Here is a 27,105-nt window from a genome sequence, read left to right on the forward strand (position 1 = left end):
AAAAAAAAAAAGAAAGAAGGGTTTTTTGTAAGCAAACTTATCCAGGACTTGTTTGGGTGCTTGGGAATTTAATACCTCTAGGCGTGCTTGTTTGCTTTTTATTTTACTCAGAGAACAACCCCAAGTGCAGAAATCTAATCATGCTGGCTCAGCCTGCCATACTTTCTGTCCATGTGTAAAAAAAAACTCTGAGGGCTTACCCCCTCGACCTTAGAGAGTAGACATGTTTGCTTTGATCACATATAGGATAAACATTTACAACTGAAAAAGTAAAAGCTGTGATCATTGGTCCAAGACCAACCTTAAAACAATTTTTACAAGATTCAAAGCTAAAACAATCACAGCTACAATCACAACTTGCACTTTTAACCTTTAGAAAATGTTGGGATTGTGATTTACAGTCACAAGCTCCGCTTGAGAAAATCCAAGAAATTCGCGACACTGCAAACATGCTTTAATTTTTTGTAAAAATCATTTTCTTTTTATGCAGCAACACTATTTGCTATTTGTTTATCACTACAGCTGACCATCCATATCTCGAAAAATGCCAAGATGGGGTAGCTGTCACTGCTGACCATCAATCATCTCGAAAAATGCCAAGATGGGTGGCGGTCAATTAAGTCGCTGCATGCAGCTGGCACTCATATAATGTGTACTTTTGACAATCTGCAGTGGACAAAACCAGGTGCTCACAAGCACATGATATTTCACTTTTGGCACACTCCGGCGGAGATGGAGATGCATGTGCTGTCCGATTTGAAGCAAGCCCACGTTATTTTACAGACACCAAGCCAAACAACAGGACGTTCCCAATACAATCAAAAGATCAGGATTATTAAACATTTATCACCCCCAACAGCTAAAAACTCATAGCTTATATTATTATTAACAAAACCGAGGTCTTGAGAAAGCCATGATGCTACCACTACATTCAGAACGGAAAACCAAAAGGGAAATAGTTCCGAAACCAAAGGAAAGAGATAGCAGCAGCAGGGGGAGAGTAAAGCTATGGGGTTTGGGGTTTGTGAATGAGGAAGGACATGCACTGTCCCTGATGCTGGCTGTCAAAGGCAATGCATCGGATGTAGGCGTTGGGGAACGTCTCCTTGCACTGCTTGATCTCTTCCAACACCTGAGATGAGTCTGTGCAACCGAACAAGGGCAGTTTCCACAGCGTCCAATACCTCCCATCGTAGTACCCTGGTTGCCTACTGTTGGTCCTATGCACATGCCCCACCTTTCAAGAAAAAACAAAACGAAAAACCCCCATAAAAACCATCAAGTTGGTAAATCGATGAGAGAAAAAGGTGGGTGTTGTTTGTGTTGGTTACCTCGTCAAACTCCAAAGATGGCACCCAACCCTTGGAGAGGATGTGATCGATCCCCTTGGCGATGGATTCGACAGAAAGCGGTGGAAGGTATGAAAATGTCTCGAATTTCTTGTTGTTGGTCGGATTCCATGTCTAAGATTTTAAAAAACGAAAAAAGTCAGAAATAAGAGAGAGAGAGAGAGAGAGAGAGAGAGAGAGAGAGAGAGAGAGAGAGAGAGAGAGAGAGAGACCTTCATGCAGTGGGCTCTTGAGCCATTGGAGACGGTTTTCCGGGTCCACTGAAGGGATTCCTTTAGGGGGAGGAGGTTTTGAGGGGCGGTTTTCAGGCCGACATAAGAGGAAATGCAGGTGTTAAGAGGGATTCCGGCAGCCATCGCGTTTGATAGAGAGGGAAAGAGAGACGGGGAGGGGTGGCTTTGAAGAGGGGAGGAAAAGGACAAGATGAGGAGCCGTATGGGGTTTGTGGAGTGGTGGTGGGGAAGTATGAGGACGGGTGTTCGGTGTGCAGAGACTGCAGACTCAACGTCAAAACTAATAATAAAAAATGTCGGGAAGTGGGGGGGCAATTGACAAAGTCACAAAGGCGATGCCAGTGACGAGCGGGCACACGAGCAGGGGTGTCATTGGGGTTGGGTTTGACCTTGACCCGAACCCTATAAAGTTAGTTTGGTGAAAAAAAAGAGGTTCCCTAAGAAACTGGTTATTTACCTAAAAGGTCCGATTACTGTATGGATTCGGGTATGATTTATAAATTTTTAAACCAGACCCATCTCTGACCCGAGTTTTGATTCTAGTATGGTTTTTCTTATAGTGGACCCGATAGGACTCGAGCCCAAATTAGTACCAGCACCTCAAAAGACAGATCTGAGTTTGGACCACCACTAAAGGGTTCGAAACACAAAAACAAAAATGACACGCTCATCAGAGCAAGTGTTCGAGTTCGACCTACGAAAAGGGATTCGATGATATATATATATATATATAAGGTGAACAATGTTATTTGGAATCACATGAAAGCAAGTAAGAATCACTGGTAATGTGATTTGAACACATTTGAGGCAAACCCAGAGTTTTATGCTGCAAAACAATGACTGTAAATACTACAGGCAGAGCCAGTGCGGCTAGGTCTCTGTTTTTGAAAGACTGTTTTTTGGGTTCTATCTCATGTTTGTTTGCACCTAAGAAACAGGGCACATGAGAATCATTCTCTCGACTGAGTGGACGCGTGAGTGTTGGTGGGGATTGCAATGTTGTCAGTATCGTTGCTAATCGGTTGGCCGATTCGTATCCTATTTCTATTCGTAGGATTTTTTTTTCATACAATAAAAATACTAGAAAATAGTTTTTTATATTCTTTTAGTATTTTTATGACATGTGTCATCTGCTGGTTAAGAGTTAGCCGAGTCAATTGAGATTCACCTGAATCGTTTTCAAACCGATTCGATGGCCGATTCTCGATTCTGTGGCATAAATACGCGTCCGTCCAACACAGCAAGATCCACATAATCGTTTATTGAGATTTGAGAGAGAGAGAGCTCTGCCTGCAGTCAATCTTCCATTGACAGAGAGCAGAGAGCCGGGGAGGGAGATGGTACTGTGGATATTTGGATACGGATCATTGATATGGAAAGCTGGGTTTGCGTTCGATCAACGCCTCGTGGGATTCATCAGGGGATACCGTCGTGTTTTCTACCAAGGTCTCTCTCTCTGTCTCTGTCTCTCTCTCTCTCTTTTGTTCTTCTCATCCCCTTCTCTCTCTTTCTCCCAATCGTTGCAGGTAGCACGGACCACAGAGGGACGCCTGAAAATCCCGGAAGAACTGTAACGCTAGAGCCCCATGAGAGGGCAGTTTGTGTGAGTACCCATGACCCATTTTGGTTGTTGTCGTATCCTTGTTATCTCAAAAAATTATTTCACATTGTTGCTTTCCAAGATCCATTTAATACAACCGCAAAATGTGTTATGCGATTTTTCCATATTCCATGTTATGTTGTTTGAGATGAGATGATTGGTATCTATCTCTCTGCCGTTTGATGAAGTATATGATTGATTTCTGCACACAAATTGGACGATGTTCGTGAATTGAGTTTTGCATGGTATAGCTTTGTGTTCATTATGTGATGGTGGGTCGGACTAATTTAGGGCTGACTCAGAAAGCAAGGTCCATGTATGTATTATGTGACCATAAGGCCATTAAGGAAATCCTTATCACCAATCAAGGGAGGATTAATGGCCATAATCCCGCATAAAGGAAAGAATCCAGGACCGTGGAAGATGGGCCACCCTCAACAGCCTGAGATTCTAAATGGCTCATGCGCATGAGCAAAACGTTATGCGTAGTTAATTATAGAAACTAATTGAAATGAATTAAATTTAACATAACTAATTAAGAAACAACTACATGCATAAACGATTGAATGATAACAAAACTTGAGAAGTGTTTTACCAAGATTTTAGCAAAATTCTAGCCCCATGTTTTGTATACGTGAATACAGGATTTTTTGCCACATACACACGCATTGAGAAAGAAAGAAATTTGTGAGAACCTGTAGATGCTGTGAATACGGTAATCTTGGAGATCACCAACGTAACAGCGTGCCTCTGCTCTTGTTAGCTCTCATTCTCCACCATGTCCTATACTGGTATCGAAGTTAAATCGTTGGTTATGATATTTCCTTTCCACTGTCTGAACTACACTACTGGTGTTTCACTTCTCCTCTGCGCTGTTCATGTACGTCACTGGTGGTGTCACATAAGCATCATCGTTGTCTTGTGTGGTTGCTGCTCGTGATTTAGCTATTGTGCCTGGATGTTGTTCTCACGGTAACTGAAAACATTGGTATCAGAGCCAAGTGGTTGAGCCAATAAACCGAACAGTTGGTATGTTTTGTTTATTGTGGCTTGGTGATTTAGGATCATCCACCAGAGTCAAAACCCCCTTTCATATTACAAAGTAAAAGACAAAATGATTTCATAGAGTACCAGTTTTATATAACACCAAGCGTGGTGTCTTGAACACCAAATAGGAAAGGGAAAATTGATAATATCAAGGGGATTTTACCGAGAGCAGATCAAGTGACTGATAATATCATAACAGTGACTGAAATTTGTTAAATTACAAAATGACATGTTATAGTTAATTGTATTTACCTTTTAGTGCCTAAGTTGTAGAATATTTGCAAAATAATGCTTTTGAATTGCAATTTTGTGCATGTGGTTATATAATATTACATTCTGATGGTTTTGTTACAAAATATTTTACTTTAATACCTGAACTTATGTGATATTCAGAAGTAGAGCTTCTTTTTTTGTTGAAATTATATTGCTTGTTGACCGGAAGGCAATTGGTTCAAAATAGGTCATAAGGAAGAAATACAAAACAAATGAAACCATTGACAAATTGAAAGCAAGATTAGTTGCGAAATGCTACACTTAACATGAGGGCATTGATTATGAATAAACTTACTCCCTAGTGGTAAAGTTTGCTTCTATTCACATTGTATTGTCCTTAGTGGCTTACTTTGACCTTGAGTTACATCAAACTTAAAGACAACCTTCTTGATTGGTGAATTGAAAGAAACAATATATATGCAACAATCAGAGGGATTTGTTATAAAAGATCAAAATGATAAAGTGTACATGTTGAAAAAAATCCGAGGGATTTGAGTTGAAAGACTTGGGTGAAGCATCATATGTGGTTGAAATTAAATTTTTCAGACGTAGAAGCTCTAAGTTGTTATACTTGGTTTTCAGAAAAATCTTGACTATATTTTGAAGAAATTCAGAATGGAAGACAGTCAAGCCAAGTTAATCATTGTTGTTAAAGGAATGAAATTAAGCAAGAATGATTGTCCAAAAGATGGACAAGACAAGTTTGAAGTCCCTTATGCTCAGGCAATTAGTAGCCTCATATATGCTATGTTGTGCACGTAAGTCTACTTTCGAATATGTTTTCACATTAGGTGAAGTTGTTTCTTGGTCATGCAAGAAACGAGGTTCTGTGACACTACATACTCAAGAAGCCCAATATATAGCTTGTAATATGGTTGTGACCTTTGGGGTCTAGATTAGTCTCTTCTTGAGTGATTTGAAACTAGATATTTCAAATGAACCCATTCAGATATTTTGTGATAACAAAGCTGCAATAAGCTTGATGAACACTAGAGCTGATAGCTCTAAGAGCCAAAAAAAATTAAGTACCAATATGTACATGATATTTTAAAGAAAATGAAATATTAGTTGATTTTTTACCTTCATCAGATATGGTAGTTGATCCTTTGATGAAGGTAGTTTTTAAGGGTATCTTTGATGTGTGAAATAATCATAAAGAAATAGTCCATTTGATGTGTGAAAAATCCTCATAATGCTCGTATTGAAAATCCATAGTATGTGGGAATAGAATACAAGGTGATAAGTGTACAATTGCAAAAGTCTAAAATTGTGGGAGTAAGCTTTATGACACTGTATTCCCCTAAATGGCTTATGGCCAAGTGGTAGATGTAAAGATTATGTGGCCATAAGGCCATTAAGGAAATCCTTATCACCAATTAAGGAATGATTAATGGTTATAATCCTGCATAAACGAAAAAATTCAAGACCGCAGAGGATGGACCATCTCAACAGCCTGGGATTCTAAATGGCCCTGCGTGAGAGGTTGACCCACCTCATGCACATGAATAAAACATTGTGCATGGTTAATTATAAAAACTAATTGAAATGAATTAAATCTATTATAACCAATTAAGAAACAACTACATGCATAAACGGTTGGATGATAGCAAAACTTGAGTGGTGTTTCACCAAGATTTTGGTAAAATTCTAGCCCCAGGATTTCTTGCCATACATACATATGAATTGAGAAAGAAAGAAACATGTGAGAATATGAAGAGGTTATGAATACCCGAATTTTGGATATCCACCAGCGTAACATTATGCCTCCTCTCTTGTTTGCTCTCATCCCCTACCATGTCCTACATATAAGCTTTGTGACACTATACGCACCTATATAGCTTATGACCAGGTAGAGATGTAAGGATTATGTGACCATAAGGCCATTAAGGAAATCCTTGTCACCAATTAAGGTAGGATTAATTGCCATAATCCTATATAAAGGAAATTTGTGTCATTAAGTTGGTGTGCAACAATTAACTCATCATTTTCTACTGCCACATCTCGAAAATTGTGTCATTAAGTTTGTTAATCTTAGAAAGTTAAGCCATAATTATATGGTTTGCTAGTTTACAATCTGTAAAAAGCAATACTATGATTAATAAGTAAGTTTTATTCATTAGTATATTTTTTCACAACTTTAAAGTATGCAAAAAAAAAACTCTTTTATGAACAAAAACTCCTTTTTTGTAGCTTTCAAAAGTTCTGTTTTTTTCTGTAATTTTAGACAAAAACTACAAATTTTTTTTTCTGCAGTTTTCAAACAGATTGTTTTGTTCAGGAATTTTGAAATTTTTGAAGGGTACTGTTCGGTAATTTCAAAGATTTAGAACACTAACATGTAGTTTCAATAAAAACCTATGTCACATAGGCGCAGGTGCAGTTGCAGATATAGGTGTGGGTGTGGAGGGTATGACATGACAATTTTAAAAACTTTGGTGGGAGCAGTGTTATTAAAAGCTCGCCTCGCCTCAAGGCGAGGGGTTTTGTGCATTGAGGCGCAGGCATAAGGCACAAAAACCTTGAGGCGCACACCTCATACACCTTGAGGCGTATGCCTCAAGGTGAGGCGTATGCGCCTTACCTTGTTTTGGAGCCCCCATTTGACCAAAAAATAGGGTTACTCGGTCGGGGCCCCTCATTATCTCGTCTCTCAGTCTCTCTCCCACCTCCCTGCTTGTCTCCCACCTCTCGTCTCCCCCTTCTCTCACTCTCTGCTCTCTCCCACCTCTCGCTATCTATCAACCTAAGAAGAAGAAGAAGACTGCTCCTCTGTCAGCCTTGTCTGTGAACCTCTCTCCTCTGTCAGCCTCTTCTATCTTCTGCTATTACATGCATACCTATATGACAGTTTATAGATTCAACGAAATTTCAATAGAAAAAAATTACAGTTTATAGATTTCAACGAGATTTCAATAGATAAAGGTTGATTCAAGCTCTTTGCAGCATGGTTGGCAAACTTGGTGAGTCTGCTCCTGACTTGCCCGAGTTGGATCGGATCGGTCCCTAACTGAGTTAAAAAATAGTATCTTAGTTAGGGACTAAACTCACCGAGTTTGCTAACCACAAGGTGTTCTGCAGCTGATATATTATGATGGCAATGTTAAATTACATGTAATCTATATATATAGTTTAATATACCCAATAGGGGTATTTTAGTCATTTCACAAGTACCCGATAGGGGTACTTGTTATTTTCCCCTTTTTCTATATTTATTTTGCACTTTCTTTTTTTCTTTTAGTTTTTTACCCACATAAGGGGCCCCACCATTGAGTCGATGGGGCCCCCAACGACTCCATGGAGAGCCCCCCTTTGTGGCACTTCTTTTTACACCATAAGGCCACCCCTCACTCCCTTTCTTTTTGTATATATAGGGGTGCCCCCCTCTTGTATTCCACACTCTTGAGAGCTCTCTCTCTTTTCAACAAGAGACATTTATATTTTTATGTTGTGTTGTCCCTTTGTGGATTTGGGTATCATCTCCTTTGTTTGTCTGTTGGTGGACATTGTAAGTGCTTATAGCACTCTTTGTTTTTCCGCATATCTCATTACATGGTATCAGAGCCTCGTGTATGCTCTTGATTCTTAATATAGCTAGTTGAGTAGTTATATATTATTTATTGTGTATCTCTCTTCTTGTGAGAGATTAAATGGAAGGGGAACAAAAGACTGATCTCTCCTTCAAGATTAATGGCTCCAACTATATGATGTGGGCCGCCGCCATGGAGAACAACCTCAAGGGTAAATAGCTTTGGGGATACGTTATGGGCACCATTCCGGAACCACAACTCCAACTCACCTAAATGGATGGTGATCAAGAAAAAGCTCTTGAAGGAAATGCTCGCATGAAGGCCATTGAAGATCACCAATCTAAAGTGGAAGATTGGGAAAGTAAGCATGCCAAGATTCTTGCTTGGTTCATGAACAATGTGGAGCTCAAAATTTGTGCCAACATTGCTAAATTTCGGATGGCTAATGAAGCATGGTTCTTTATGAAAGATATGTTTACTCAAAAAGACCTTGCTCGTCAATTCTTCTTCCAAGAAAAAATCCGGACTATCAAGCAAGGAGAAATGAGTGTGAGGGATTACTTTAGCACTCTTGGACCCTTATGGGATGAACTATTTTTACTAGAACCAAAGTGGGTTTCTAGTGTAGATGTGGAACTAAGAAGAGAACAAATGGAAAAAGAACACTTTTTCCAATTTCTACATGGGCTTAGGCTCGAATATGAACAAGTTAGATCTTCCCTTCTTCATAGATCTAAGCCTCTTCCCTTGGAAGATGCCATAGCCGAAATATGCCAAGAAGAAACTCGTCTTGGCATGATTAAAGGAGAAGATGACGTTTTGGCCGTGTCTAAACCTGACAACCATGTGAAAGCCTATAAGCCTCCACACTTTGGAAGGCAAAATAACTATAATGACAACTATAGAAAAGTCATTTGCCATCATTGCCAAGAACCGGGTCATATAAGACCTAATTGCCTTAAGTTGAATGAAGCACCTAAGAATAAGGTTACCTCCGTTGAAGAAGCTACTCAAAAGAATGAGGAAACTATCAAAGGGAAGGAGTCTTTTTCTCTTGCTCAACTATCGGAAGCACTACAAATTCTACTCAAATCACCATCAACCTCGGGTGCTGCCATAGCTTCTTCCTCTCCTCCAGGTATGTCTTCTTGGATCCTTGATTCTGGAGATTCCTTTCATATGACCCCTCTTGAAAATGGGCTTTCCGATTTGTGTAATAACTCTAAAAACTCCTATGTTTTAACTGCCGATGGTACATCTTTACAAGTAAAAAGTTTTGGAATTTTAAAATTTTCCAAAGATTTCTTTGTGCAAACGTAAGAGTGATATTTCAACTTAATTTAAATCTCCTCTCTGTTGCTCAAATATGTGATCATGGATGTGAAATTTCCTTCTCAACTAAGGATTGCTTTATACAGGATCTCCGGTCCGGGAAGCAGATTGGGCAAGGCCATAGGAGGGGAGATCTCTATTAGATGAACAACTTGAAACTTCCCACTAACTCTTTTTGTAACCATGTCCAAGATAAAAATATTGAAACTTGGCATTAAAGACTTGGACATCCAAGTTTCTCAAAAATGTACTCCTTTCCTTTTAGAAATTTTGTAATGAGAAACATTTTGTTTGCAAGAATTGTATTTTTGGTAAAATGAAATCCACTCATTTTCCAAATCGAACTTTGGTGTCCAAAAGACCTTTTGAGTTAGTCCATTCGAACGTTTGGGGCCCTTCTCTAGTCATATCTAAAGGAGGATACTCCTATTATGTTACTTTCATTAATGACTACACTAGATATGTGTGGATCTAATTTCTCAATTTAAAATCCGAAGTCTTTGACTTTTTCAGGAAATTTCATATGATTGTCAAAAATCAATTTTCAAGTAATATCTCTACTCTTAGATCCGATTCGGGTGGAGAGTATCTATCACATGAATTTCAAAATTATTTAGAAATGAATGAAATTTGTCATCAAAGATCATGTTCTAAGACTCCTCAACAAAATGGTTTAGCCGAAAGAAAGCATAGACACTTCTTGAAAACCACTAGGACACTTCTTATCTCCAAAGAAATTCCAAAAAGTTTTTGGGCGGAAGCCGCCTTAACCTCAACTTACTTGATAAATAGAATGATATCTTCATCCTTACAAAATACATCTCCATATGAAAAACTATTTGAAAGAATACCTGATTTCAATAGGTTAAGAATTTTTGGGTGTAAATGTTTTGTCCTTACACATAAAAGAGACAAATTATCTCCTAAAGCTACTGAATGTATTTTCTTAAGATGTGGAGAAAATCCAAAGGGTTTTAGATGTTTTGACCTTAAAAATAACAAACTCTATGTATCCAAAGACGTAACCTTCTTGGAAAATGAAAATGGTTTTGAGAAAACTAAAGATATTGACGAAAGCGAATATGCTTTCTTATTTGACCTTCTCTCTCAGGAAGATGAGACTCCTCAAGAAGAGGAAATCTCTAATGAGTTGTTGAATGATCTTGAGGATATTCCTCTTAACAATGTTGAAAATAAAAATGATAGACCAATCCAAACCTATGTTAGGCGTGGTTAACAAGCTCAAATGAGTGCCTTAGAAAAATACTCTCAAGGTTCCAACATAGAAGAAACCTCTTTAAGGAGATCCGACCGAATCTCCAATCCTCCTAATAGGTTTGTTTCCTATGAGTCTCTAACTCCAAGGTATAGAGCATGTCTAATTGCGTTACACTCATTTCATGAACCTTTACACTATAATGAAGCCAAAAACATTCCTCAATGGGTTGAAGCCATGAACTTAGAACTTAATGCCCTTGAAAAGGCAAAAACTTGAGAAATAACTTCATTACCCACTGTAAAGAGATCGATTGGATGTAGATGGGTCTTCAAAATTAAAACTAAAAGTGATGGTTCATTAGAACGCTATAAAGCCCGATTAATAGCTAAAGGATACGCTCAAGAATACGATATAGAGTATGAAGAAACTTTCGCACCCGTAGCTAGGATGACTAGTGTTAGGACTCTTATCGCCGTTGCGTCAGTTAAAAAATGGCGTATCTATTTACTAGATGTTAAGAATGCATTTCTAAATGGTGAATTAAATGAAGAGGTTTACATGGATCCTTCACCAGGAGTATGTATTGGGAAAAATAAAATTCTCAAACTTAAAAAGGCATTATATGGTTTAAAGCAAGCCCCAAAGGCTTGGCATGATAGATTTAGCAATATAATGACAAGTTTGAATTTTCGTTCATGCTATATTGACACTGCTTTGTTTGTGAAAAGTGCAGTCTTCAGTAGTTATTTTACTACTTTATGTTGATGATATGATCATCACTGGAAGTGATGAGCAAGACATTAATGATATTAAGAAAGTTTTAAAAGAAAATTTTGACATGTCTGACCTTGGTTTCTTAAGATATTTTTTAGGAATTGAAGTAGCATACTCTCCTCAAGGGTACATTCTCTCTCAGATGAAACTTGCTGTTGACATTTGTTCCAAGTCTGGTATTTCCGATGATAAGAAGATAGAAACCCCTGAAGTCATCAATTCAAAGTTAAGGTTGAAAGATATTATACTCCTCGAGGATCCTACTCCCGTCAACTTGTTGGGTCTCTTACCTACTTATTCATCACTCGGCCAGACATAACTCATGCTGTCCACTCAGTCAGTCAGTTTCAACAGGCACCTACAACCGTGCACATGAGTGCAGTCTTAAGAATCGTCAGATACATCAAAAACACAATAACTAAGGGAGTTTTTCTTTCCTCCTCTTCATCACTTGATTTAATTGCTTATACTGATGCTGATTGGGGAGGAATCCCAATGACAGAGTCTCAATTATGGGTTTTTGTGTTTTCATAGGTGACTATGATTTCTTGGAGATGCAAGAAGCAACACAAAGTATCATTGTCCTCAACCAAAGCGGAATATCGTGCTATGGCCACTACAACCATGGAGCTTGTGTGACTAAGAAGTCTCCTCAGTGATATGGGCATTGCCATCTCTACTCCTTCGAAGATGTGTTGTGTCAACAAAAGCACAATCTATATCGCAAGCAATCACACCTTCTATGAGTGTACTAAGCACATCGAGATGGACTGCCATTACGTGCGTGATGAATATCTAAGAGGAACCATATCACTACCTTACGTCACATCCGAGTATCAGTTGGCGGACTTCTTAAGTAAAGCCCTTGCTGCTCCTCATTTTATGTTTCTCATTGACAAGCTTTCAGTTATATCCCCGTAAAGCTTGAGGGAGGGTGTTAAATTACATGTAATCTATATTTATATTTATATATAATTTAATATACCCAGTAAGGGTATTTTAGTCATTTCACAATTAACCGATAGGGGTACTTGCTATTTTCCCCTTTTTTGTATTTATTTTGCACTTTCTTTTTTTCTTTTTTCTTTTAGTTTTTGACCCACATAAGGGGCCCCACCATTGAGTCGATGGGGCCCCCAACGACTCCATGGGGAGCCCCCTTTGTGGCACTTCTTTTTAGGCCATAAGGCCACCCCTCACTCCCTTTTTTTTTGTATATATAGGGGTGCCCCCCTCTCGTATTCCACACTCTTGAGAGCTCTCTCTCTTTTCAATAAGAGACTGGGTATCATCTCTTTTGTTTGTCCGTTGATGGACATTGTAAGTGCTTATAGCACTCTTTGTTTTTTCGCATATCTCATTACAGGCAGAAGTTGGAGAAATAGAGCATGTGTATTGTGTGGAGTCTGCAAACATAATTTAGATTCTTTAGCAAATTCACCTGACGCAATACTAATGACATGATATACTTTTAATATTAATTTTCACTTATTAGATATACATATAAATATATCAAAACCACAGGATTTAGATGCTTCTTAGATGTATACATGTTGTTTTCATCTAAATAATGGATGTAATTGTGATTGCTGCATATTTGTTTGAGTGTTTTAAGTTGTTGATACACATTTGAGTATTTGGGTCTTTTTCCTTTGTCGTTGAATGATTAAGCTCCATGAGAATGATTCTATAGAACTATAAATGTTCTTTTATCTGCATTTTGATAACACTTATGCTTCGGTTTTGCGTTAGTTAATTTCATTGCTTGCTGAACTTGGATTGAACACAGAAGAAGCCCATGCTTTCTCTACTACAGATGGCTATTCTCTGTTTTTTTTTTCCTACAAATGCGCAAGAGATCAATTTAATTGAAGAAATTTTTGGTTTCTAATGTTTGAAAAACAACATAAATAAGAAGATCTGATGCTGTGAGAGAATTTTGGTTTCTTAGATACTTATGTAGATCAAGTTGTTGCATTAATGTTACTTTTACATGTTAATCTCATAATTTTTTTAGTATTTATTTGAGATTTTTTATTTCTTGTTGGTTGTTGCTTCATCAATAAAGCATTTTTTATTTATTTATTTATAATTTTAGATATTTTTTTATAATTTTTTTAAGTTTTCAAAAAAAAATTTGAGGCTTATGCCTCGCCTCAGATTTTGGTGGAGTGCCTCGCTACGCCTCAACGCTTTTCACAACACTGGGTGTGAGGGTGCATATATATATATATATATATATATATATATATATATATATATATATAGAGAGAGAGAGAGAGAGAGAGAGAGAGAGAGTAATACATAAGTTCCAGACATTTATCTCCCAAACCGCCCCAGATCCCTTTAAAAAACATATTTTCATGTGTTTAATGCTTAATCCAAACCTGTAGATGTATTTATCATTGCTTATTCACTAAGAACCATGCTTCGGGTTGAATCAATTTACCAAGAATTCTTGATTTTTAGTTAATCAATTTTTTTGGTATAATATAAACCGTTTATTTTTTGTTCAGCTAAAAACACATCTAAACATGAAGAATCTTTAAACCAATACATGTTTTCTATTAAATAAAGCATAGATATTACATCTATGTGTTTAGATTAAGTAAAAAGCACATGTAAATATGTTTTTAAAAGGGGTCTGGGAGATAAATGGTTTGGAACTTGCACATTACTCTCTCTATATATACATATATACGTGTATGTGTGTGTGTGTGTGCATTTATGTAATTTTTATATAATATAGACAAAACTAGACTTGGTTAGGGTTAACCGAATCTACTTATGACAAAATTGGACCTCGGTGTGGATGACTTCACCTGACACAAAGGAAGCCATGTCCATAAGTCGCACTCTCGCATCGGTGCGGGTGCGTTAGAAGAGTCTGTGTTACATAGATAAAAATAGAACCACTACTGAATATCACACAAGTCCAGGAATCGAAGTGAAATATTCTATAACAGAACCACCAGAATATAATATTCTATAACTACATGCATTAAACTGTAATTTAAAGGCATTATTTTGCAAACATTCTGCAACTTATGAACTAAGCAGTAAATGCAATTAACTATAGCATGTTTTGTAATTTAACAAATTTCAATCACTGTTATGCTATTTTTCATATCAACTATATGTTTGGAACTTGCACATTACTCTCTCTATATATACATATATACGTGTATGTGTGTGTGTGTGTGCATTTATGTAATTTTTATATAATATAGACAAAACTAGACTTGGTTAGGGTTAACCGAATCTACTTATGACAAAATTGGACCTCGGTGTGGATGACTTCACCTGACACAAAGGAAGCCATGTCCATAAGTCGCACTCTCGCATCGGTGCGGGTGCGTTAGAAGAGTCTGTGTTACATAGATAAAAATAGAACCACTACTTCTGAATATCACACAAGTCCAGGAATCGAAGTGAAATATTCTATAACAGAACCACCAGAATATAATATTCTATAACTACATGCATTAAACTGTAATTTAAAGGCATTATTTTGCAAACATTCTGCAACTTATGAACTAAGCAGTAAATGCAATTAACTATAGCATGTTTTGTAATTTAACAAATTTCAATCACTGTTATGCTATTTTTCATATCAACTATACAGTACTTAAGACAAATAAGTACGAAGCTAACAAGTAACAACAAATATTGTTAAGAAGATCACTCAGCTTAAAATAAAAATGTACATGAATCAAAAGAAATAATAAAGAGTTGTTTGCACCTTCCTCTCATCCCTTTTTCAAGCCTTAACCAAAGAAGGCTCTAGAAGGGTCTACACCAACCCTAGCGGTACCAATCAAGATATTGGTCATTTATCAACCAGTTGTCAACTACCACTGACAGCTTTCTTACTGGCTGGCGGTTTTATTGCACAACAAAATGTACAAACCCTCTGCCTTTTTCCCTCTTTAGATCTTGTGTGTTAGCCTTTCTCAGCCCCATTAAAACTCTGGTGTGGATGTTGATACGGTATTAATGAGTTGAAACAAGCAATATCTAACTGCCCATGTTTTCTTAAGTGAATCTAACTTTAAAGATATGATCTACATGCTCTGTTTGTTGGGGATCAACTTTTGAATCATTGGAATCTGGTGTGTGTATGTATTTTTGGTGATTCAAAAATCAACGGCTGTAAATACACCAAATTTTCATGACTTAAAAAATGCATTTTTTCATCGAAAGCACATGATCCAAGGGCCAATCTCTAATAAATTGATTATGCTGAACACATCTGCAGGGCCAATCTCTAATTAATATGTTATGCTTAGTTTTCCATGATCAATATATTGTGCTGCATAATATGATGAATTTCTTCTACACAAATTACCTTTTTTCAATTAATGCAAACTTGAATGTAGAACAGCTTCTACTGCATAAATGCATCAAACCCATCATCATAAGCTTGGATTGCCTTCGTATATCATCCTGTTTTCCCATCTGGATCTTTTTTCTTTTTTTTTTTTCTGATTGTGGTTGTTGTTGTTTGGATACCAAAAGAACTGTTGCATTAAAGTGCATGTAAGCTTGCTCACATCATATGGATGATCTACAGTGGGGAGTTGCCTACAGGGTTTCTGGGGAAGAGAATGAACAGATTACAATGTCGGTATGGTTTTCTATTGCATTCATGACATCCCATTCTTTTCTATTTCTTAGTTTCCTTGCTTTGGATTTGACTGTTTTATTGGTATTCACAGGATAATATATTAATATGCAAATTTGGTATATTTCCGTAGTGTTTCATTTGATTGGTCCACACTCTACTTGTCATGTTCTACTTGTCTAGGTTTTATTCTTGTACAAGTGGTTCCTTTTTTCCCTTATTTCTCTTCTTTGTTTGCACATTCCTCATGTACTTCAGCTGTAATTAAATTTAATATCACAATTTTTAGTATTTTACTATTTTGTCATTCAAGATCAATTTCTTAGATTATCACAGGCTAGTTTATCTCACACAATTTAGAGGCCTGCAAGTATATATGTGCTTCATTTATCAATTCTGGCCAAGTTCTAGAGCAAAGACTCTGGAGGTTTTAGAAGCAAACATTCTTGGTTCCATTGCCTATCCAAAAAAACATTCTGGTTCCATTATTTTTGGAGTTAAATCCTGTAATTGATTCAATTATTCTGGAATCAACCTCTGCTGTACGTCCTGAATCTCTGATTCTGTTAAGCTACTCGGATAACATGTGAGAGGTCCAGGCATTTCCAGTGTGCTGGTTATTCCCTATTTGATGTTCAGAGCTTTTTGGTGGACAAACAACTTCATTGATACCAGTTTCCTCTAAAAGTTTTTCTATTAATGTAATGGTATTTTTTATGGGATTACTGCGTGAAGGTTAATTAAGCAAATTGAAAAAAAATTTATGGTTCGTGTCTTTTAAAAATATGTCCAGTTTGTCAGCTCTTTTGGCAAACAATTTGAATTCTTCAATTTATTGAAATGCCCTTGGTTGTGCAAATTACCTAAGTGAAAACAAGGATCATCAATGCCAACACACATGCGGAAAAAGATGTTCTAATTGGAATAATTATGACAGAACTCCAGTTTGGGAAATATATTACTTCTGGCCCAATCAAGAGTTTGAGAACTGGTGCAATTTTTTTCTTTTTTGTATGAAGAAAAACAAACATGTCCATCCTTTTCTCATGTCATATGGGCAGAAAAATCTAATTATGGTAATAACATGGGAAACATTTTCTTCTCAATAGAAAACATGAGAACCATTTAGCAAGCCCAGCTAAGGAATACAGGGGTTATTAGTGTGGTTTTGTATATAATTCTTGTAGTGGTTTCTGCTCATGTTTTAGTCTTGCAATGCTCTTCCACTGCAATACAACTGCAGATGGTGATCACCCAAGAGGAGAATGTTTGTTACATCAGTAAACCTAGATTAGGTATGTGGGTTATCCATATGTTTTATTATTGGAAATATAGTAATTGTAATCCATTAGTTTTTATTTTTGTCATGCTTTTCCTGTCTTATGTATTAAAGGGTTTGGGTCCCTTAGGACTCTCTAAGGAGAGCGTTATAGCAATCTATAGCCTTTGTGTTCTTGGGTTGCCTTCTTACTTTGTGTTCCTTTGAATTCTTTATCGTTTTTTTACTTTATCCAGTGTCAGTGGTATGCTTTTGCTTTATGTTTTGTTCAGTGTTTTATTTGTTGCTGATCTCTCTCTCCCTTTCTCAAGCCCCATGTTGTGTGACATGTAGGCTGCCTCCCAGGTCCTTCCTATTACGACGCCCCTCACAATATGTCTCCCTTGCTACTACTCTCATAAGCAATTAAGACCCCTATAGTGTTTTCAGTTTTGCATATTACCATGTAATTTTATAAGACATTTTACAATTCCTACTCTGCAGCTATATGATTAAATCCATGGTTTTCTTACTTTATGTTCAAATACTTCTTTGAATACTAAGACCAATGTTTTCATTTTGCCTGTTTGGTCATTGGAATGCAGTTTGGCACTTTGGCTCCTAATTTTGAATCCCTAAAGAAAAGCCCTTGTGTTCTTTTCTCTGTTCTTGATTTTTCTTAATTTCCAAGTTTTTTCTTGATATTCTTGTTTTCGAGGACCTCCTCTGGTGTTCCACATTTTAGTTTTGCCCCATCTTTCTGGAACAAGTTTCTCCCCTCTTAAATTAGCAAAAAAAATTGTGAAATCCATTGAAATTTTTAAATATTTTAGGACTCCAAATAATTCTGGAAAATTACAAAAGGATTTTTTCAAATTTTGTAGCTGCTGTTTGTTTTGGTTTGTCAAGGATAAAATCAGTCTTCTGTCAGCATATTTACTGTTCTCCACTTCTCCTTATTGCAGGCATCCATGGAAAGGCCTCTATCTCCCTTAGCCTCATTTCTTTTGTTTTTACTGGTTGATTGCATCGTCTTTTTATTTCTCCTGCTGATCTTCCACTATTATCTTCCCCTGGTGCATAGCTTTCTCTTGGTCCAAATTATTCTTAGCTTTCTACAGTAGGGTGTCACTCTTCTCTTGGTTGACGTCTAATGCTTAATGCAAATTACTGCTTGGGTGTGTATCTGGCTATTGTATTTGTTCATATGACTGAATTTTTTTGTTTGTTACTAAGTAGCTCCTGCAAGTTGAATTCAGCTGGTATGAATGAAAGATCTCATTGTTGTTAGACTTCAATCTCATGTTTAGGCTTACTATTTAGGTGAAGCCTATTTAAGGCCAGCAAGGATATAATGTATCTTCCAACTATTTGGCAATCTGCAAGCACTTTTACCCCCCTCAATACTGAGATCCGCAAACTTTGTGTGTCTGCAGAGCGTACTTTTCAAAGCCCACCTTGCGTAACTATGGAAATTGTAAACAAGGCTTAACAAAGATAATCGTTTCAGCTGTTTTATTTCTTAAGGCCATTAACAACACACTGCATCTATATGCCATGCCAGAACCACTTTTTGGTCCCTTGATACTGGGATCTGCAACTTCTACTACATTTCATACCATTTTTGATTAGTTCATAGTTTTTTTGGGTTGATATAAATATTGCTCCTTAAAACAAGGAGGTTGGTAGGGGTTTGGCCATTTAAAGTCCTGCTTTTGGTTGCTATTTAAAATGGATGTTCGGAGCTTTATTTATTTAATTTATCATGTCTTAGTTTCTTACTGCTGTGTCATTGAATAAAAATCTGAAACCATTTTTCGACTGTTGGTGGATTGCAGTATCTAGAAGTTAGGGAGAAGCAGTATGACCTGAAGGCTTATGTTGATTTTTACACTGTAAGTGTTAGGACCCTTGATGCATCTTCACTGTCATCATATTCTTATTCATCAATCTAAAAATTCTTATTCAGGACATGACATCATCAGTCCCTGCTGTCACGGGAGTGCTAGTGTAAGAAGCAATATTCCTCATCCTCTAATTAAAAATGTCAATCTGAGGCAAGCCAGCAATGAACAATCAGCCATTTTTTGTCCAAATTACATACAGATATATAGCTTCAGCAGACAAAAAGCTCAATAGGAACTACTTAGGCCCAGCGCCACTTGAAGAAATGGCCAAGTAAGTCTTCTTTCTGTTTAGCCATTTTTTATAACTGTAGTGCTTTGCTTCAGTAATCCATTAAGCTGTCTGCCTGTTATGATGCAGCCAAATTATCAGTGCCCATGGTCCATCAGGTCCCAATAGAGATTATCTTTTCCAGCTTGAAAATTCCCTCCTCCAGTTTGGTATGTTCTTTATTTTGTATTTATTATTTTCTCATCAAATGTTATGATTTAGCATTGGTTCAGCAGTTTTACTTGATACTTTCCTTCTATTTTTCTTTTGGGGGGGTTGAACAATCCCGCAGAATGCCAAGACGATCACGTCAGGGATCTCGCTTATGCAGTTAGAAAAAATCTTTCGCAGATGGACCAAGAGAACCAAAAATAGCTAAAATTTAAGAGTTACAATTGAAAATTATGCAAATTCTTTGAGAGGAACTCTAATTGCTGCAACTGAAGGAATTGAAAGCTTAGTTCTTCATAATTGTCTAGTCCTCTTCTGGTTCTAGACTTCTAGTCTCTTGTATAGATACAAAAGCTGTGCTGGCTGGCTCTCTGAACATAAAGAGGCCAACCCAGGTACTCATGACTGACATCGATCTTATTTTTAAGTGCCTTCCCTACTTTAGATCTCATGCTTTCATTTAAATTCCCTGTTGCCAAGTATTTTCGTTGCAATCTGCATTCTCTTTTTCTTCGATGTGTTTTTTATTATTATTTACCAATAGATTTTTCACCGGTGAGGTTCCTTTTTGGACCAAGGTCTAGAACCGGCCACCCTTGGCCCAGTGAAGCATTTCCGAATGGGTAAGAGGGATCTGAGGTTTTAGATCAATGAACCCGGTGAGCGAGGCTGTTTTTTTCTCAATTATTTAAAAATTTAAAAAAGAGAACATGTAGATGCAATCTGCAATAGTGTGTTTAGTAAAAACAAAACTTTGTACCTAATCTTTTTAATTTTTCCATTGATTTTTTCTTTCTATTCTGCAGTAGTGTTTTCGTGCACCATAAGCTATTGACTTTAAATTCCTTCAAAACCATTCTAGCACGTTATAGCTGCCCGTCCTTATGGCTGAGCTTTAGATAAACAAAGTTTATACTAAAAATTTTATTATGACAACAAATATGATTATTAAGTAACATGTATACATCTAAAATAAAATATGTTTTGTTAAAAATGTCTATGAAAAATGTTAAAGCAAAGATACGTTTTATACCACTTGTAGTTAGGGATGGCAGTGGACCGGGGCGGGGGACAATGTCTCCACACCTGCCCCGTTTCAAAATCTGCACCTTCATCCCTGCACGGGGATGGATTTTTAATCTCCATTCCCGTTTCATGTCCTGCATCCCTGGTCCAAATGGGGGTGAGGCGGGGCGGTGCCCGGTTTCCCCTCGGTCTATAGTTATTCCTTAAAGGATTGGGGACAGGATGGGGTGGGGGCGGGGAAAGGCGAAGATTGAGACGGGGATGGGGTGGGACAGGAAAAGTGTAAGTCCATCCCCACCTCCATCCCGGTACGGGGATATATTTTAACCTTCATCCCCACCTCCATCCCCATTTCATGCCCTTCATCCCCGGTCCAAATGGGGCGAGGCCGGGCCTGTTGTCCCCTGGTCCACTGCCATCCCTACTTGTAATATAGGTCACGTAGGGTTGTCTATTAAGAACATTATTAGAGAGAGAGAGAGACCTGCTAACTTTGCTATTTGGAAAGATGAGTCACTAGAGTATGAGAACCGAAACTATGAGAACTACAGTGTGAATGTGATTTTCATTGATTTATTATTTTTTTCTGTACGGATGTGATATACATGCTTGGTTTTATAAGGACCAGCTTTTGGCTCATAATCTTTATAAAGATTCAAGTATTCAAAAATCACATTTTTTTATTAAAAATACATGATTCCTAGCAAATTTACTATGCCTCTACATGGTTGGATTTAAAAAAAAACATTGAAAATGGCCATATTTCAAGTTCTCATATTCTAATGTCTCTTCCAAAGATAGCTCTTAATTTGTGCAAAAAAGGTACGTTAATGCAATATAAGTAATACATTTTTTTAGGAAAATAAATTACAAATGCCCAAAAAAAAAATATAATTCCATTCGAGAAACACAAGATAAATATGCCATTTAAACAAAAATCTTATAAAGGAGAAACTTTTTGGCCTCCACTGCCCATGCTTCTCCTTTTTATAATATTTAAGTTTTAAGAAAGATAAGATTAATTTAGATAAATAACATATAGTGTATAATATAAAAATTCTTAATCTAATTCTACTAAAGACTAATTACATCTGTTTGCCATCATAAGTTAACACTTAAAGTCAATGAGACATTAGAGAGCATGGCACCCTCAAGGGCCCTTTTTAAATACATCAAATTGCACAAGTTGCCTTACTAGCCCTCTTAACACGCAAATGTTAAACTGGCAAAACAAGGGACGGCACAACCAAAATATTTAAGGCTCGTTTGGATGACACCCAAAATCAGGTTTTAAACCTGGTTTTGTGTGTAAACCTGGTTTTCACATGAAAAGGTTTGGTGCATGTTTGGATGACACCAAACCTGGCTTTCATGAAAACCAGGTTTTGAAAAAAACTGCACTTTTTTTCAAAAGAAAAACCCAGATTATAGGGTTACCCTTGCTCATTCACTCCACGACCCTCCCTCCACTACTCATCAAACACACAAAAAACAAAAACATTTTTTCGATAGTCAAACACATAAAAAGATGTTCTTTACACAACTAAACAAAAAATAAAATAACTTAAAATGTAAAATTACTGAAAGTTGGTAAATTTGAGAAAATTTGCAGATAACTTAAAACATAAAATAACTAAATTCCCACTTTCAAATAAAGATTTGGAAACGAGTTTAAGAATTTCTCTCCACAAATCTCTTTCACCGTTTCCTTCACCATTTTATCTCACTATCCATATTCTCCTTTTGGCTACTAACACCCATTTCCCCCCCTTTTGTAACGTTACATTCATAAGCACCATAACTTCCAAATTATGAGACATGATTTTTTTTTTTTTATATTTACACGGAGAAACCACCCCCAGGATCAGAGACCCAGATGTGCTGGCTCTGCCTGCTGTACTTACGGTCGCTGCCCTGACAGCATAAAACTCTATGGGCTTTCCCCTTACCCCCAGGGACTCGCCATGCTTCTGTGCATCGACGAAAATTAAAACAATATTGTGATATTTAAACATCCAAACACATGCCTGCTGTACTTACGGTCGCTGCAATCTGTGCCAGAGAGAGAGAGAGAGAGAGAGAGAGAGAGAGAGAGAGAGAGAGAGAGAGAGAGAGACTACGTTAGATGTTTTTCCACGGATTTATCGATGCTCAAAATGCTAATAAGTTTTCACCCGAATAAAAAAGAGAAAAAAACTCGAAACTTTATGAACCCAAGGAAAACTCACTGCCAGAAAATGAAAGATCGGATATGCCTCATGCTTGTCAGGTAGAAATGCTAGAATTCATGGGCCAAGTCTCACATCACATGCTTACCAAGCATCATAAGCTACACAGATTCCAGATATAGCTTTATAATTGAAAATCATGTTAGCTTCAACTAAGCAACATGAGACAACAGCCCAGCAAACACCATTTCTTGGTAATCATGGGATATTTGCTCTAGCCAGCATTTCTTTTGAACTTGTCAACCAATAGTTTGCTTGACAAAATAACAAACTAAATAAACTAAAAACTAAGTTAATCCATCCACAACCACAAAGTGGAGAATTCATTCTTCATGATGGCGTCTTAGTAATTCCAATTAGATTTTTCAAATCTCTCAACTGAACCCGGTCAATGCTAGATTCAGACCAATATAATGACGCATTATTTGGCGTAGAATGAAACACGCCCAAGTTTATAAAGTCACAATCAGGGTGCTTCAAATGGCCAACATGAACTCATGAACTTGGTCACAATCTTAAGCCAAACTACCAAATAGCATTTTTTTCAACACATGAAGCTGAACATGGCAAAAACGGGTAAAATAGCCACTAAAATGGCACGTTATCAAAAGCCATTAAAATGTGGAGATGATGTTTTAGCTTTAAGACTACCTAATATTGTGCCATATAAGAGGAAAGGTCTGAGTAGTTTCTACATTTCGCAATGCCAAAGTCTAAACAACATTTAATGGAGGAACTATGCATTCCTCAGCAACAGTAAGATTGCAGAGAATTCACATGAAAATGTAACTTTTCATATGCCATTCTTTCCCCAACACCCCAAAGACAAAAAAACAAAGTATATCACTTATAGAAATGAAGAATCTGAGGAAATTAGCTTCCATCTTAGAAGGTAGAGCCATTCCATCCAAAGTTGGAACCCTTCAAGTCAGCAAACATAAACATTAGTAAGTTGAAAGCTAAGAAGAAATCCCATTACAACCCACATGCAAAAGATTAAAATGAATAAAGGGTTTGATTGGGCAATTTTCCATTCAAAGTTTCACACATTTTTTTGCCAGTAAAGGGTTATTTGCAAGATTTGGTGCTGATGTAAAGCATGCAGGCACTGTTCAAAGTCTTGATAATGTGCCTAACAAACATGAAAGGTAGATAAAAGACACTATTTGGAAGGACACATGAGTGGGTTTGGAAGGAGACGTTTGTGATGTGTTTACCTTGGTGTCATAAAACTTGAGGAAGAAACGCGACTTTGGAACAGATAACTTGGTCTCCAAAATAGCAGCAATTGCAGCACTAAGCTTCTTGTTCGTATCTGGGTTCAAGCCCCCAATGGAGACCAGCTCCCCATATGCAGCAGGTTGTTCAGTTCCTCCAAAAGAAATGGGCACAGACCCCTTCAGCACTATCATCACATACTGTAAAGCCAACAAGATTTTGTTGACAAAATACAAATCTCAGTATCGGCTTGTCCACCATCAACAGAGGAGCACATGCACATAACATGCCACTAGATACACATTTACATTTTGAATTAAGTCAATTTGACACAAGTTGATAAAGCATTAACCAATTCAAACATATATGAGTGAATACGGACCCAATAGCATAAACCATGCAATAGTTTTACTTCACAAACTACAGCATCCCATGCAGGATCACCTCAATGGGGCATAACGTCCCACTTGCTTCACCTAGGAACAACTCCCAGAGGTAGGGATCCGGTCAGAGTGGTCATGCATCCAACTTGGTTCAGCTTGATACCAAAAAACTAATTATGACTTGTCCTAGAGCCAAGTATGATGACTGTCATATAAACTAATATTAATCATATAAAAGCATATTATTTTGGCTAAATATATGCCAACTCACCCGATTAAGACATGAATTACTTTTCAACTGTCTAAGATTTAACATGCAGCATACTAATAATTACAAATTTTAAGTAACTTCAAATCATAATGTAAACAAAAGACCCAGACCAGACATCTTAAAGGCAATGTAAGTGCTGTTCCACAAGTTTGATAAGTTTTAAATGTCATGCCAAACCATCAAGAGCAAGGCACATGTTGATAATATGTGAGTTGTATTTGTATTTGATAGAGCATGATTTTCATGACTTGTTAATCTATGTCAGAAAACTCAAAGCAGATGAAACCTTCATAACTGATGGGCATGCACATCTTCAAGGAAGCTAATCCCCTGCATCTAGATGTCAGCTCCAACATGATGGGTAAACTTGATCACATGGGTATGCACACATTCGTGCAATGATGCATCTTCAAGGTTTTAAACTCAACCAGTTTGTATTCACTTTGTCATCAGTACAAATTCTAGTTTGCCTTATTCAACACCAGGAACAAATTTTTTCCAACTCTGACACAAATAGTGTGCTGCCACAAGAGAACCAAGTTCTGGCAGTAAAAAGGCGAGGTTATTCTAAGAGGCACCAAGAGAAACCTTTTTCTTTTCTTTTTGTTACGACAGATGCCCAAGTGAAGAGGAAGACCTCCTCATATTCCATCTTGATAGTTAAATAAATCACAACTTTTCAAGGTTGCTTTGAGTTGAGCGGCCAATTTAAAGAGGCCCTTATTTTCTTAGTCAAGCTTAGTGACAAACACTTTAGGATCCAAACCGCAATTCCTTGGTTAAGATAGTTCCAGTCCACTCTGCAAAGATTGCAAGTTGGCGAACCTCAGCAAAGGTTTCCCATTGGAGGGATTCCCAACCGTCACAATAGGGCAACAACCACTAATGACACACAGGAAATGAATCACCAACCTTAGCTTCACTAATCATCCTTAAATCATATAAGATGCATGGCATAGAGAAGAAATCCTCCAATTTCTTTTATTAGCACATGGTTTAGCTTTTGAATCCTAAAAAGAATCCATAAATCCTTAACCATAATCTTTGCGGTTCCCTTAACTCAGAAACAACATATACATAAATTATCGAGAAGAAGGAAAACAAAAGAATATATGGAGCAAAGCCACGAAAATAATCTACAGAGACGAACTTAATATTCATGATATATTACATCAGGACAACAAACAACCAATGCCCAATGAAAAAAATGAGTTTGGATTTGACAATATTTAAACAATGCATAATATGTATGCAGGAAAATTCTATGCAATGACTCTTAGATACCCAAACTTCATAAAGAAGAGCTCATAAGAGACTTAAGAAGTTCAAGAAAACCATTATGAACCCATCCATCGACTCTTCAACAAGACCAAGCATTGTACAAGCATTGTACTAATCATGCTCTCTCACTACAATCGACTCCAACCAAAGTGAAAACACCCAAAAATGAAAAAAAAAATCGACCAAATATTTCATACAATTGGGTACTTAGTAACCATCAATATAACAAAAAAATTACAAAATTATGCATAAATGAATCAAATGATAACTGGGGCTTAAATAATATGGAGCAAGCAATAATGGGCACTTCCAACAAGCAAAGTCTTCCAATTTCTGAAACCACCAACATCGATGTACGCAAAGTACTGCCATCAAAAGACGAAACCCACCAAGACAGAATGGAATAGGAGTGACCATTTTGATAGAACACCACCAACGATGGACGGAAGAGTGAAAAGCAGAGGCAAAAGGAGCAAAAGGGAAAGAAAGGTGCTTACGCTCTCAGGTTTGCCGATGATCTTGGCGACGTTATTGCTGGCCTCAGCCAGGATGGAAGAGGTGTCGACGCCCTCGAGGCTCACGTTCGTTGAGATGTTCAAGCAAGGCATGGCTACCACTCACTCACTCTCTCTCTCTCTCTCTCTCTCTCTCTCTCTCTCTCTCTTAAATAGGAGGAGCATCCAGAGCCTCCAGACTACAGAATGACCCTAGGTTGAAAACTTCCCTTGTAACAATAAATGCATATAGAATAAAGTCAATGGCAGCATATTCCCACGTACATCCATTTTTTTTCCTTTTTTTTATTATTTAAAAAATTACGTTTATGAGCCGATATTTTGCTTTGTAAGTTCAAAATACTCTCATTTTTTGGGAAATTTTCAAATACCCTGCAAACTTTTGGGTCTAATTCATGCACAAACCAAAAGTTTGAATTTGCCAATTTACACCAAAGTTTTACTTTGGGTTAATCAAATTCTCTCAATCATGAATTAATGGTTGGGCTGTTTTTGGGTTAACGTTAACTCCTGTTTTAAATTTATCATTTTATCATTATAACTCGATCCGCTATTTTATGATTTATTTTTACACGTATATTTTTCCATAAACAAATGAGTT

General features: G+C 37.1%; 3 protein-coding genes across 5 annotated transcripts; 1 reads left to right on the forward strand and 2 right to left on the reverse strand.

Moving 5' to 3' along the window:
• Positions 1-813: 813 nt before the first annotated feature.
• LOC149846819 (ribulose bisphosphate carboxylase small subunit, chloroplastic-like) lies at positions 814-1,730 on the reverse strand. Its single transcript, XM_089998161.1, has 3 exons — positions 1,562-1,730; positions 1,332-1,463; positions 814-1,237 (listed from the first exon to the last, which is right to left on the reverse strand). The coding sequence occupies exons 1-3, from the start codon at positions 1,703-1,705 to the stop codon at positions 1,007-1,009; spliced, it is 507 nt and encodes a 168-aa protein (XP_089854287.1). The 5' UTR covers positions 1,706-1,730; the 3' UTR covers positions 814-1,006.
• Positions 1,731-2,837: 1,107 nt separating this feature from the next.
• LOC149846820 (ChaC-like family protein) lies at positions 2,838-20,033 on the forward strand. Of its 3 annotated transcripts, XM_089996596.1 has the most exons (8): positions 2,838-3,028; positions 3,109-3,185; positions 15,928-15,981; positions 19,075-19,131; positions 19,206-19,246; positions 19,343-19,414; positions 19,502-19,581; positions 19,704-20,033. In XM_089996596.1, exons 1-8 carry the CDS (start codon positions 2,920-2,922, stop codon positions 19,784-19,786), a joined length of 573 nt encoding a protein of 190 aa, XP_089852722.1. In that variant the 5' UTR covers positions 2,838-2,919; the 3' UTR covers positions 19,787-20,033. The 3 variants fall into 3 exon arrangements, with proteins under 3 accessions (XP_089852722.1, XP_089852724.1, XP_089852723.1); XM_089996598.1 differs by lacking the exon at positions 19,075-19,131; XM_089996597.1 differs by lacking the exon at positions 15,928-15,981 and having other exon boundaries at positions 2,856-3,028.
• A 3,380-nt stretch (positions 20,034-23,413) lies between these two features.
• Positions 23,414-26,676, reverse strand: LOC149846821 (uncharacterized). The gene is made up of 3 exons (XM_089998162.1): positions 26,487-26,676; positions 24,054-24,254; positions 23,414-23,757 (listed from the first exon to the last, which is right to left on the reverse strand). Exons 1-3 carry the CDS (start codon positions 26,595-26,597, stop codon positions 23,722-23,724), a joined length of 348 nt encoding a protein of 115 aa, XP_089854288.1. The 5' UTR covers positions 26,598-26,676; the 3' UTR covers positions 23,414-23,721.
• Between the last annotated feature and the right edge of the window lie 429 nt (positions 26,677-27,105).

The sequence above is a fragment of the Nuphar pumila genome, chromosome 2 (assembly GCF_984573655.1).
Source record: "Nuphar pumila chromosome 2, dmNupPumi1.hap1.1, whole genome shotgun sequence".
NCBI classification, from domain to species: domain Eukaryota; kingdom Viridiplantae; phylum Streptophyta; class Magnoliopsida; order Nymphaeales; family Nymphaeaceae; genus Nuphar; species Nuphar pumila.

Excerpts from the sequence above, each read along its gene's own strand:
- LOC149846820 (XM_089996596.1), top strand. The coding sequence starts at position 2,920 with ATGGTACTGTGGATATTTGGATACGGATCATTGATATGGAAAGCTGGG. Across the intron at positions 3,029-3,108 it reads CCGTCGTGTTTTCTACCAAG|GTAGCACGGACCACAGAGGG; the intron begins GTCTCTCTCTCT and ends CAATCGTTGCAG. Across the intron at positions 19,582-19,703 it reads AAATTCCCTCCTCCAGTTTG|AATGCCAAGACGATCACGTC; the intron begins GTATGTTCTTTA and ends ACAATCCCGCAG.
- LOC149846819 (XM_089998161.1), bottom strand. The coding sequence starts at position 1,705 with ATGGCTGCCGGAATCCCTCTTAACACCTGCATTTCCTCTTATGTCGGC. Across the intron at positions 1,464-1,561 it reads CAAGAGCCCACTGCATGAAG|ACATGGAATCCGACCAACAA; the intron begins GTCTCTCTCTCT and ends TTAAAATCTTAG. Across the intron at positions 1,238-1,331 it reads CATCTTTGGAGTTTGACGAG|GTGGGGCATGTGCATAGGAC; the intron begins GTAACCAACACA and ends TTTTCTTGAAAG.
- LOC149846821 (XM_089998162.1), bottom strand. The coding sequence starts at position 26,597 with ATGCCTTGCTTGAACATCTCAACGAACGTGAGCCTCGAGGGCGTCGAC. Across the intron at positions 24,255-26,486 it reads TCATCGGCAAACCTGAGAGC|TATGTGATGATAGTGCTGAA; the intron begins GTAAGCACCTTT and ends TTGGCTTTACAG. Across the intron at positions 23,758-24,053 it reads TCAAGTTTTATGACACCAAG|GGTTCCAACTTTGGATGGAA; the intron begins GTAAACACATCA and ends GCTGACTTGAAG.